The sequence below is a fragment of the Phocoena phocoena genome, chromosome 14 (genome assembly GCF_963924675.1).
Source record: "Phocoena phocoena chromosome 14, mPhoPho1.1, whole genome shotgun sequence".
In the NCBI taxonomy this organism is placed as follows: domain Eukaryota; kingdom Metazoa; phylum Chordata; class Mammalia; order Artiodactyla; family Phocoenidae; genus Phocoena; species Phocoena phocoena.
In genome coordinates, this window is record NC_089232.1 from 39,175,725 (window position 1) to 39,189,041 (window position 13,317).

General features: G+C 38.8%; 1 protein-coding gene across 3 annotated transcripts in view; it reads right to left on the bottom strand.

Moving 5' to 3' along the window:
• Nucleotides 1-4,875, bottom strand: part of SANBR (SANT and BTB domain regulator of CSR) — a 68,062-nt gene extending 63,187 nt beyond the window's left edge. For all 3 annotated transcript variants that reach the window (XM_065891245.1, XM_065891246.1, XM_065891244.1), the window contains exon 1: nt 4,726-4,875. In XM_065891245.1, coding sequence (XP_065747317.1) covers nt 4,726-4,875 — 150 coding nt within the window. The remainder of the gene's footprint in view (nt 1-4,725) is intronic.
• Nucleotides 4,876-13,317: the final 8,442 nt, after the last annotated feature.

Below are 13,317 nucleotides of genomic sequence, written 5' to 3' on the forward strand. Positions count from 1 at the left end.
CTCATACATTGCTGGTGAAAATGTAAAATGGTATAGTCACTTTGGAAAAATTAGATACATTATCTTAGCTAAGGTAAATGCTTATCTAGAAAATTTTAATTCATCCTTTCTCCACTTCCAAAATACCAACAGGTCAACTTCAAAATGAAAAAAAAAAATCTGGAGATTAAGAGAACATTCAAGAAACTTTAAAAATATATAATTTTGGGGACTTCCCTGGTGGTCCAGTGGTAAAGAATCCGCCTTCCAATGCAGGGGATGCGGGTTTGATCCCTGGTCAGGGAACTAAGATCTCACATGCCATGGGGCAACTAAGCTTGCACGTCACAACTACTGAGCTCGCGCACCTCAACTAGAGAGCCTGCATGCCACAAACCATAGAGCCCACGCACCCTGGAGTCTGCGTGTCACAACTAGAGAAGGGAAAACCCACACGCCGCAACGAAAAGATCTCATATGCCTCAACAAAGACCCCGCGTGCTGCAACTAAGACCTGACAGAGCCAAAAATAAATTAAATAAATAATAAATAAACCTTAAAAAAATATATATATATAGTTTCTTTTTGTCCACCAGATAATAAAACAGTATTGAAAATAAGTCAGTACGGAACAGTCAGTAGGATTGGATAGAGAGATCAATGGATTAGAATGGTAAGTTGAGAAATAGATCTGAAGGTAAAATTTCAAACCAGTAATAAAGAATGGACTATTCAATAAATGTTGAGACAACTAACTAGTCATTAGGAAAAAAGTTAAAACTAAAAAAATTCCAGGGACTTCGCTGGTTGCACAGTGGTTAAGAATCTGCCTGCCAAATGCAGGGGACACAGGTTCGAGCCCTGGTCTGGAAAGATCCCACATGTCGCAGAGCAACTAAGCCCGTGCGCCACAACTACTGAGCCTGTGCTCTAGAGCCTGTGTGCCACAACTACTGAGCCTGCACTCTAGAGCCCATGTGCCACAACTACTGAACCCCACGTGCCTAGAGCCCATGCTCCGCAACAGGAGAAGCCACGGCAATGAGAAGCCCGCGCACCACAACAAAGAGTAGCACCCACTAGCCACAACTAGAGAAAGCCAGTGTGCAGCAATGAAGACCCAACGCAGCCAAAAAAATAATTAAAAAAAAAAATTCCAAGTGGAGTCAACATTTAAATGTAAAATAAAAAGCAGTCAGCAAGGGCTTCCCTGGTGGCGCAGTGGTTGGGAGTCCGCCTGCCGATGCAGGGGACGCGGGTTCGTGCCCCGGTCCGGGAGGATCCCGCGTGCCGCGGAGCGGTTGGGCCCGTGAGCCATGGCCGCTGAGCCTGCGCGTCCGGCGCCTGTGCTCCGCAACAGGAGAGGCCGCAGCGGTGAGAGGCCCGCGTACCGCAAAAACAAAAAAAAAACCAAACAAACAAACAAAAAAAAGCAGTCAGCAAAATATAGGTGATTTTATATTATTCATGGTCTTTAGGTTGAGAAGGTTTCTAAACATGACAAAAAAGGAGAACATCAAAGTAAAAGATTCAAAGATTTTTAACATAAACTTTTAAACGTGTATACAAGAGACTATCATTAATAACTTATAGGCTGAAAAAAAACTGAGAAAAATAAGCTAGATTAAGGGTTAATATATTCAATACATAGAAAACTGTTATTAAACTAGTAAAACAACAAATTTACAAATAGAAAAAGGATATGGAACAATAAAATATAAAACATTCTTCCTTTAGGATTTAAAGAAAGGGAAATGAAAACTGTGATGAGATAACATTAAAATCATATAAATATTTATTTACATATAAATAAGAATTTTGAAAAGACACACAGAGAAATAACACTTGATATATAAAGTGCAAGGATCAGGCACTCAGCTATTTTGACTGGAGTACAACATGGATGACCCTTCCAGTGGACAATATGTAACAAAAGCCTTAAAAATGCACATGCCCTCTAATGAAGCAATTCTACTTCTGAGATTATCCCCTAAGAAAAGAATAAGATATTTGTTACAGTAGTCAAAAGTTGGAAACAATAGCTTAAATATCCAATAAAAGGTTCAATAAATTATGATTTAGCTCAAATAACAGTATACTGTCATCAAATGTAGAACTCTAGCAACTGACACATAAAGATGTTTACAATATGCTAAGTGAAAAACAAAGCAGCAAAGTAGTACATTTGTTACATGTCCACTTTTAAGAATTCATATATGAATAGAAAAGAATCTGGAAGGATATATACAAGGTTTCAACAGCTTACTTTAGGTCGGGTCATATTTATAATTCTGATTTTTCACTTGTTTCCTTGTGTGTGTGTGTTATGTCTGTGTGTGTATTCTTTGAGGATATGTCTTGTTTAGTAATAAGAAATTAATTAAAAATTAACATTGCTGGGCTTCCCTGGTGGCGTAGCGGTTGAGAGTCCGCCTGCCAATGCAGGGGACACGGGTTCATGCCCCAGTCCGGGAAGATCCCACATGCCGCAGAGCGGCTAGGCCTGTGAGCCACGGCCACTGAGCCTGTGCGTCTGGAGCCTGTGCTCCACAACAGGAGAAGCCACAACAGTGAGAGGCCCGCGTACCGCGAAAAAAAAAAAAATTAACATTACTTAAAAACAGTCTGATTCACATTTAGTTGCATTTTAGTTAAAAAAATAATTTCTTGGGAATTCCCTGGTGGTCCAGTGGTTAGGGGTCCGTGCTTCCACTACAGGGGGCACGGGTTCGATCCCTGGTCAGGGAACTGCAAGCCGCACAGTACAGCCAAAAAAAAAACAAAGTTCTCAACTGAGTGAATTTGAATATACAGTGGATATTAGATGATAAGATGGAGTTATTGTTAATTTTCTTAGGTTTGATCATGGTACTGTAGTTATGCAATAATATCCTTATTTTAAGATGTATGCTACAGTCTATGAAGTATCGTGATGTCTGAAACCTACTTCTAAATGTCAAAGAAAAAAAAAGTTACATAAAGAGATCAAGCAAACACCTAGAATTGCTGACTCCAAATAAAGGATATAGGGATGCTATACTATTCTGTTAACTTTTCTGTATGTTTGAAAATATTCACAATAAAAAGTTGGAAAAATAGTCAAATTCACAGGTTTGCCTTGTTTTAAAACCTAACACGTAAAATTCCAAAAGATGAAAAAGTATAGATTAGGGAATGATAATATACACTTAATAATAAATTCCCTCATCATTTCACAAAGACCTATAACATAACCGAGGGCAAGTAATCCCTGTGGGTACTGGTTTTCTCAGCTGTAAAAGAAGAGGGTAGAATTTGGTTCATTCACTGATCCTATAGGTATTTATTGAGTGTGTATTATGGGCCAGGCAGTGGTACATATGCTTAAAACCTACTGGGTAAAATCACTAATGTCCTTTCTACTTCTAGAAATCTGAGATGACTCATCCACTTTAGGGTTCCTTTTAACAGCAAAAAATTCTGAGGTCAGTGTTTCTCCAACTAGGGTGCATAGATGAATTACAAGAAACCTAAGAGTTCCCTAGAAGAGTTTTTAGATTGTGAGTTTTGATTCTGAGGATAACATTAATAAAATCATCCAGGTCATTAGGATGACAGAATATTTCCGTGCCTATTCGCTTTTCTATTGTAAATTAATTGAAAATTAAGTTGGTACCAAGAAATATTTTAATTGTCCACGGCTAATTTTATTTTTCTATTATTTATTTATTTATGGCTGCTTTTGGGTCTTTATTGCTGCGTGCGGGCTTTCTCTAGTTGCAGTGAGCAGGGGCTACTTTTCGTTGCGGTGTGCGGGCTTCTCACTGCGGTGGCTTCTCTTGTTGTGGAGCACGGGCTCTAGGTGCGAGGGCTCAGTAGCTGTGGCGCACGGGCTTAGTTGCTCCGCGGCATGTGGGATCTTCCCGAATCAGGGCTCGAACCCGTGTCCCCTGAATCGGCAGGCAGATGCTCAACCACCGCGCTACCAGGGAAGCCCCCACGGCTAATTTTAATAAAGGACAATGTGGAGAAGAAACCTGGTATAGAGAAGAGATGTGTTAGTGCCAAGAGAAGGCAAGTAATGTCCTGGCACAACACACAGCTTCATGGTAGAGGGTTAAAGAGAGAAAAGTGGAGAAAGAGTAAAGGCTTTGAAGGGCACATGGTAGTACAGGCTAAATGCAAAAAAATTTGTGCCACAAGAGGCTACACAAATATTTGCATTATAATCAGAAATTTAATTTCAGCAAAATACTATTACTTATCACATTAAGTAAGCTTATTAGTTTGAATTGTGTTGGTTTGAGTTTTCACTTGTCTATAAAATGTAAATTTGGTTTATGATCGTATAGGTGTGTTTATACCCAGTATTGTTAGTGCACATTTAATTTCCACTATAATAATTTAAGTCATCATTGGCAGTTTTCAAGGTTTTTTTCCTTTAAAAAGGTCTGTACATTACTCAAGTTTGAAAAGCATAGAATTAGCAATTTAATAAAACTGGATTTACAAAAATGTTATCTACCCATTCAGTTGTAAACATTTAAGATAAGGTTGAATTTAAACATACCAGGTGGGTTAATATATCATATAACTTACATAGATTATATTTAGCCAAATTGCATCATATGTATGCATATTCAGTATTTATATGTACATATGAATATGTAAAACTCAAATATTTCTTCTTAGTATAACAGTTATTCCTTTAAATTGAGCACTTTTTCTGATCTCTTTTCAGTAGATACCTGGAAAACTGTTACTTACCTCTTTGGGTGTTAATCCAGGCAGAAGCCTTGCCACTGATTCCCAGTTGATGGTCTGGTGGATTCCAATTAATGGGTAAAGGATCATGTCCAACACCATTTGGTTGTTATTGTTTAGGAAATTGTTGTTTTCTGAATATCCATGACTCATCTTTTGGAACTAGAGACAGAGAAGACAAATAGATTTATTTGCATCTGAAATCCAAATGTTTTCAGAACATTATAAATCAGTTATAATTCATTCCTAAGAATTATCTCCTAAGAATTATCTACTACTACATAAAGGAAAGATAAAACTGACCTAAAATCAAAACAGAATATATAGCTCAAATCTCTTCAAATATAACAGCATTTGAATATTATGGATGGGTGGATAGATAGATAGAAGGATGGACAGATGGGTAAATATGTGATTAAAAAAGTATGATAAAATGTTAAGGGTAGAATATAAGTGACGGGTATACAAGTGTTCACTATAAAATTCTTTTGATTTTGCTGTATGTTTAAAGTTTTTCATAATAATATGTTGAGAGAAAAAGTTGAATACAATATATCTTCCTTAAAAAAAAATCCTTATGTATGCCTGATCTGTATTTTGATTAGCAGTTCATGGATGGTAGAACTAAACTGTGAAAAAAAAAAATCTAGTTAAAAAGAATGATAATTTCATTGCAGTCCTAAGCCATATTTCCTTTATTTCTCTGTGAGTGAATGTCCATGCTATAAACAATGGAGGCTGAGTATACTTAATTTTGACTGATGTAATCAAACGAAACTTAGAATTAAGTTAATCTGACATTTTAGGGTAAGCATAATCATTGTTACTACGCATGTGATTATGAGTTATATATGGTGGGGAGAGTATATCAACAAATGTAATTAGCATTGTTTTTATATGTTTGAAACATTTTTTGGAAAGTCCTTATTCCTTATCTTCAGAAGCAATGTGACAACTGGCCTGATAAGGTTTAACCCTTACACACACCCAAACAAACACCCTGACTCTCATATATAAAAAGCCAAGGCACCTACCTCCACACATATACACACATGCACTCACACCTGCAGAGTGGAGGTTTCGCCTGCTTCTTCATCTGGCTCCGCACCCTCTCTCCTACCATCACACATCCTCTGGTTCAATCCAGGAGACCTTGAATCAAGTAACTAAGGGTGTGTCCAAAATCTTCAGGCAACAGGATGACCAAGAAAAAAGTCTCTAGAAGGCTTTCCAAATGGATGTCGCTCAATAAACATTTAGTGAGTCCCAACTATAAGCCAAGCATTGGGGATACCATAATAAATATGGCATGGTCCCTGTCCTCAAGGAGTTTACTAGTAGAGAGTTGAGGATACAAACAGACAAACATTATTTTAATATCACTTGCTGACAGCCAAAGCAGAGGGGAGCCATCAGGGGCAGAGGAGGGACACATAATAGCTGTTGGTATTGTGGAGGAGGGTAAGGCCGCAGTACCAAAGAGAAAAAGAAGCTACCTCCTTCAACCTTAGAGAATTTTAAGAACTTATTTACTGAATATTTACTAGGAGCCTGGAGCTGGCTAAGCCTTTTATATAAGTTATTTCAATTCTCACCACAACCCTATAAGATAGATGCTTTCCCCAATTTTACAAGATGAAGAAACACATTCAGAAAAGTTAAATAATTTGTACAAGGCCACAGAACTAGTAAGAGGGAGATCAAAGACTCAAATCCAGGTAAAACTGACTCTCAAATCCATGCTCTTTCCATTATATTCTAGGAGAGTATAGGGAAGACAGCAGTTGGGAATGATGGCTTAGGGTAGAGAGAGAGTCTAAACATTTTGAAGTTAGTTATGATTCAATGAAACAATTTTGAAAGCTGTTTGTGAGGCAAGGGAGGGAGAAGGCTGTGGTATCGAAGAGAAAAAGAAGCTACTCCCTTCAAATTCAGAAAATTTTGAGAATTTATGTCGATTATGTCTCAATAAAGCTGAAATTTAAAAAAAAAAAGAATTTTAACATTTACTGAGGCCTCACCATGTGCCAGGCATTATATATGAAGTCAGAACATAAATTTACAGATGAAAATAATGACAAAGATTTACAGCTAATCATATCTATGACTTAACTGATGTTGAATCTGGGTTGGGAATATAATCTCCAAATATAAGCTGTTCCTATGGAAAAATATTATCTATTTTAGGACAAGAAGTATAAAGCAAAGATCCACTGAGAGACCAGTATAGTGGAAAAAGCAATGAACGTAGGAGTCTGAAGCTCTGGTTTGAGTTTTAACTCCACACAAGTTAGTCAAGGCAAGTCATTTGAAATTCTGCAATAAAAATTAAGTGCTGGTAATACCTCTACTTGACATCATACAAATAATCAAAGGGATTATTTTTGTGAAGGCACTTTGAAGACAATAAAAGCACCTTACAAATGTGACGCAACATAAAATAACAGTATCTACCTCCTAGGATCCTGCTAACGATTATGTGAGATGTTTAAATGTTGGAATGGGGAGTTGGAATGCAGAAGCTCTCAGTTAAGTGTTAACTATGATTAGTACTATGTAATTGTTTACATAAAATACTGATGTAGGACATCAGGTGGTAGACATCATAAAGTTATCCTACATGTTTCTGCATGAACATTAAAAAGAAACAAAGAAAAACACTAAGCACTCTAAAAATCACAGCTTCCTAGCAACCAGAGAGGTACCTTGTTGATGGGCCAGAATCGTGTTGGGTATGGACCCTGGAGCCAGACTACCCAAATTTTTGTCCTGGTTCTACCACTTAAGGTATTATCTGGTTCTGATTACGTACCTCTATGCCTCAGTTTCCTCATCTGTAAAACAAAGAAAAATAGTAGCTAGCCCACATACTTTTGAGGACATATGGACAGTACTACCTGGCACTTAGTACTACATAATGTTTGTAGTGGTAACGTTACCATTCCAAAAATCCTCAGATTAAATGGATTCAAAAAGATAAATGTGACAGATGAAAGGAGAGACAGCAACTTTCCAAGAAGTATGCTCTCAACAAAATGAGTAGAAAGTCAGATCTAGATTCTTATCTAGTTTACCATTTCCAGCAGTACAACCTATTATTTCAGTGGTCTCGGCTACAACATAGGGAAAATAATACCTACCTTTGAGGTTATTGTAAGGATTTGATAATATATATAACACACTACCTGGCATACAAAAGGTGCTCAATGAATAATTTATTATTGCTATTATTATTTTCCTATTTTGGCCATTATTGGCATAAAAATTGCCAAAAATTAGTTTAAGAATGTAAAACAATGCCTTGAGACCAGTTGAAAATAGATTTTACAGAACTTCACTGTTCTCTACTTGTGTGCCTAGCACATCATCACTTTTCATACCACGCAATTTGAGAAGTATGTTAGAGCATGGGGTATTTTATTACAATTTGTTTGGGCCTCAATAAAAATTAGTCTGAAACAGAATTCAGGGAAAGGACGTGGGTGCTGATTTTTTACTCCACTTCGAAAAAGATTCATTTAAAATTTCTAAAATATTTATTGTGGCCTACAATGTGCAGGCACCTGTTAGCTAATCAAATATACTGTTCATATAAAATAATTAAAACTTGTATGTGTATTTCCAATATAATACTACTCATTTATAATATATACGTTTAAGAATAATTTAAATCATCTAAATATGAAAAAAATTTTTTCTGTTAACATTTTCTTTACACAACTGAATCATATCAAGCAAGGGAAAACTACCCAGTATTAATTCCAGTTAAACGAATGTTCAAGAAAGCATCCCTTAAAGTCAGAATGTAAGTATGAAAGGTATAGCATTGATGGATAAACCTTAATAAATTCTCTGAGTAGCTGTCACAGTGCCTCCCATCCTGGTAAAGAAGTATAGACTTATTGAAAACTGCCAATAAGAAAAAGTCTGAAGCTCAAACTACACTATTACTAGATCTACGCCCATTCATGATAAAACATGAAAAAGATGTTAAATGTGAAACGTGTTATTTACCAAAAATAAAAATTCTATTTAATACTCTACACTTTTAAAGAACACACCTCATGTCCTCTCCCCCATTCCCACAATCGTAGTTTATTTAAATGTATTAATAAAACCAATGTAATTAAGACCAGAGGTCCACGACTGGCATCTGTATTTTCGTTTTCTTTTTTCAAACAGAAAAAGGGTCTTGTAGACAGAGACTTCTTCCCCTGGGTAGAGGAAGATGGGAAGCGACGGCGGCCAGTAGGTCAGGTCAAAGGCCTCTGGCATAACAGAGGGTGGGGGATAAGAGAGTTATTTCGCACTAGGGTAGAAGCCTTGTGCCCAGGCTTTCTGACCACGAATGAGAACGGAAGCAGCTGGCTTTGATCCTGAAGGGGAAAATAAAATCACAGCTGAAACCTAGAAGAATAGATCAAAGCCCTGCAAACCGTCGGCCCAGAGGCTCGCTGCGCAGCACGTCCTTGGGGCAGCCCAGACCTTCGCGGTCTCCCCGCCTCCCCCGAAGGGGCAGAAGCTCCGAGAGCTGAGCGGGTGAGGGGCGGACAAAGGCGCGGGGCGGACAGCTTAGGCGACGGAGGAGAAGATGCGGGGCAGGGACCCAGGGCTAGGCCGGGAGGCAGACGCCGGGGGTCCCTCAGCTGGTTCGCGGGCTGGACGGGCTTCGGGAACCTGGAGTAGGCACGGCTGGCGGGCTGCGGGTTGCGCGTGGGGGCGTTCGGGGAGGCACTTTGGACGAGCTGGACCCCGGCCGCCAGGGGAGGAGGCCGCAGAGGGAACCCGCTAGCTGCCAGCGGTACCGCCTCTCGCCACACTTCCCGCCCCCAACCGGCACCCGAGCCCCCTCGGCGTCCCGCTCACCTCTACGCCGGGGCGGCCCTCGCTGTGCCTCCGTCACCTGCAGAGACCGGTACCGCCCGCGCCATGAACCGGCCGCGGCGCCCTCACAAGCTACCCCCGCCCGCTAGCAGGAGACTGCAGGGTACCAGCTCCGCGGGGCGGGGAGCGCGGGGATCAAAGCCGCCAGCCAATCGTAGGCCAGCGCCTTTGCGGCGCAGCCAATGAACGACAAGCTCCGGCCGGGAGGGAGGGAGCCGAGGAGCTGCGGCGGCGACTGGCCGCTGCGCCTAGCCTTTGCCTTCCTCCTCCCCGGCCCCACCTCGCATTCACTCTAGTCGCAGTGCAGCGTGCCACCCTATCAGCGTCTTGTCTCTTAGCAACCAGATGCCCCGAGCCAGAACTTACATGATCAACTCTCAGTCCAGAAGAAAGGGGAACGTAGGGGAGATAGAAGAACTCAGATAAAAATTGGGTGAAATTGTTGGAGTCTTTGATATACCTGATTAGGTAGAATGGGAAAATTGCATGATCTGAGCGACATCAAAAGAATCTAGGGTGAAGCATTGTCTTCATCAGGAGGCATCTCTTGAAAAATGTAAATAGCTCTGAGTTACAGGTTGAGTTTTCATACATTAATATGTTCAGCCAAGTGTGTTATTGTGGTGACTACTGCTGGGAACCTAGTCAGATGTATAAAGTTTAGTCTTGTAGGGTAAATGCTACATGTCAGTGTTCCTTTTTTTAAAAAATTTATTTTATTGAAGTATAGCTTATTTACAGTGTTGTGTTTCTGCTGTACAGCAAAGTGATTCAGTTACACACATATTCTTTTTCATTATGGCAGGATATTGAATATAATTCCCTGTGCTATACAGTGGAACCTTATTGTTTATCCATTCTATATATAATAGTTTGCATCTGCTATCCCAAACTCCCAATCCACCCCATCCTCTTTTCCCCTTGGCAACCGCAAGTCTGTTCTCTGTGTCTCTGAGTCTGTTTCTGTTTCATGGATAAGTTCATTTATATCATATTTTAGATTCCACACATGAGTAGTACAATATGGTTTTTGTCTTTCTCTTTCTGACTTACTTCACTTAGTATGATAATCTCTAGGCCCATCCATGTTTCTGAAAATAGCATTATTTCGTTCTTTTTGATGATTGAGTAGTATTCCATTGTGGAATATATATATATATATATATATATATATATATATATATATATATATATACCACATCTTTATCCGTTCATCTGTCGATGGACGTTTAGGGTGTTTCCATGTCCTGGCTATTGTGAATAGTGCTGCTATGAACATAAGAGAAGCCAACTGGGCCTAAGCCATTTTGTGATCTAAGCGTGCTGTGATGCTTGCCCTTGAACATGACTCAGTAATTAATGATCTTAAGGGAACAAAAGGACGCAGGAACAAAGAAAGTGCAGTGATAAAGCAGAGTCCTAGCTCCTCCTCAAGGCATATACATAATAATTATACCTTTGAGTTCTGCAGGAGCTAAGGCCCCCATCCAGGTGAAGGATGGAATGATGATATTGACCCTCCTGACTTCAATCAAGTAAGACTTGGACTCTGTTGACCTTTGCTCCAATTTTATGCTGAATCCTCCTCTGCTCAAGCTCCTTCATGAATATGCATGTACCCTTAGCTTAAAACTTCCCCAGTTTTGCTGTTCGGGAGACACTGCTTTGGGAGATTCTTAAATTGATATACCACATGCTCAGCCTGCAAGTCCTCCATCTGTGTACGTGTGTATGTATACATACATAGTCCACACATATGTACTATGTGTGTGGCAGTTCTACGCTCAACATTGTAGAATCTTGACTGCTTACTCCTGAACAATAACTTTTCCCCTTGTCCCTCAGTACTTGTGCTAGTAACAGGTAGAGATAATTTCCCACTCTTCTAATAGGATGCTACTAGAGAACATCTCTGTTCCAACCGCACTGTTCCACCTGATCCCCTGAGCAGGTCCTTAGTCTTTAAAGACAGCTCCTGATTCAAAACTGCATCTTGATAACATGGTTATTAAGAAGTACTTATGACCTTTAACAAGAGCCCTAATTATATGCTACCTACTTTGCTTAACACAGAGTATCCTTTAGACCTCTCAACAACTCAATAAAGTAGATATTATTTTGAACTTAATAAATATTACCAAGTTTCAGTTAGAAAATGTGTTAACCATTCATATCAAGAAATTAATTTTTGCTGGCTTTAAAAATTTTCTTTCACATACAAATGGAAAAAGAGTAAAGCATTAAATGTTTAATCATTAATACAATGGTTAAGAAGTGGGGTTTTCCAATCAATTTAGTAGTTTAGTTGCCTTATCATATATGGTTGAACATACATGGATGAACAGTTTTCAAAGAATTTCAAAGAATATTGCCATCGACTATAAAAAATACATAAAACTACACTATTATAAATGTATCTGACTTTCCTTTGATGAGCCAGAAGGCACTTAGGAATCTTCCTAAATCTTAAAGCAAAAGTTTCCAAATATCTGTCTTAATTTAAGGACCTGTGAAGATCTGTGGCAAATGAGAAAAATAAGGTGAAATATACATGCTTGCTGGTTTATTAAGTTTACTAATAGAAATTATGCTTTGTTTACTTTCTGGTATTAATATCATTTCTTCATTCCTGGTTTCTCCTCATGTTCCATTGGGGATATTGAGATTCCCAGTTAATTTCAATGAAAGGATTAGTTTTTATAAAGTAAATATTGGTTTTACCAAAACATCTCAAAGAAACAAAAACACAGATATATTGGATGTTCCACAATGTAAAATTTGAAATAACTGTTTATGAGAGTCTGGAAATTGGAGGGAACTTCTACTTTTGACATTGTGGTTGGCTACACGTGAGACTCTCCTGATGAACAAGTAAGACTCTGGCTGGGAAACGCACATCAACACACTACTGATCTCATATGAAGTAGGGGGAGAGGCAAAATCCATCAAAACTGGTGGAAACTGCAGGCAGAAGAGAGGGGTATGAGTGTCCCGAGAAGTGGATGACCATAGCAACTTAGCTGTGAGGATTCTGAGCTTTGGCTCAGAAGTAGAGTGAGGGTGAGAGGAAATTAACTATCCCCTACAGTTACTCAAGACCTTCAAGGAAGGACTGAAATGGTCCCAAAATAATGATGCCTCTATTATACCAGCAGAGGCAAAAGTGAATCCTCTGCAGTCAAGCCTTACCCAGTTTTGGCCTGTGGAATTTACAGATTAACAAGCAGTGAATTCATAAAGGGCACCATAAATGTAAAGAGGCCAGATACTATGTGTGAGAGTCAGCACAAGCAATAAGCATTTTAGCTTCCAAGGACTGCAGATATTTGAGTTCTTGCAGACATTAACATAGCATACTTAAATAAAGGGCATAATAAATGATCAATAATAAATAGGCAGCTTGAAAAAAAAACTTCCAGATACAATTATTGAAATATAATTAATTATAATTATTTAAATTTAAAAATATAATTATGGAAATTTAAAGAAACCTCAGTGAATCAGTTAAATGGTAAATTAGAAATAGCTGAAGAGTGAACATGCAGATGCTGTATACATGAAAAATTAACCAGATTGCAGCACAGGGACAAAGAGATGAAAAATATGAAAGACAAAGATATGGAGGGTAGAATGAGGGCTAAACATATGTCTAATATGAATTCTACAGAGAACAGAAAGGAGATAATTGTAAAATTTCCAGAACTGATTAAA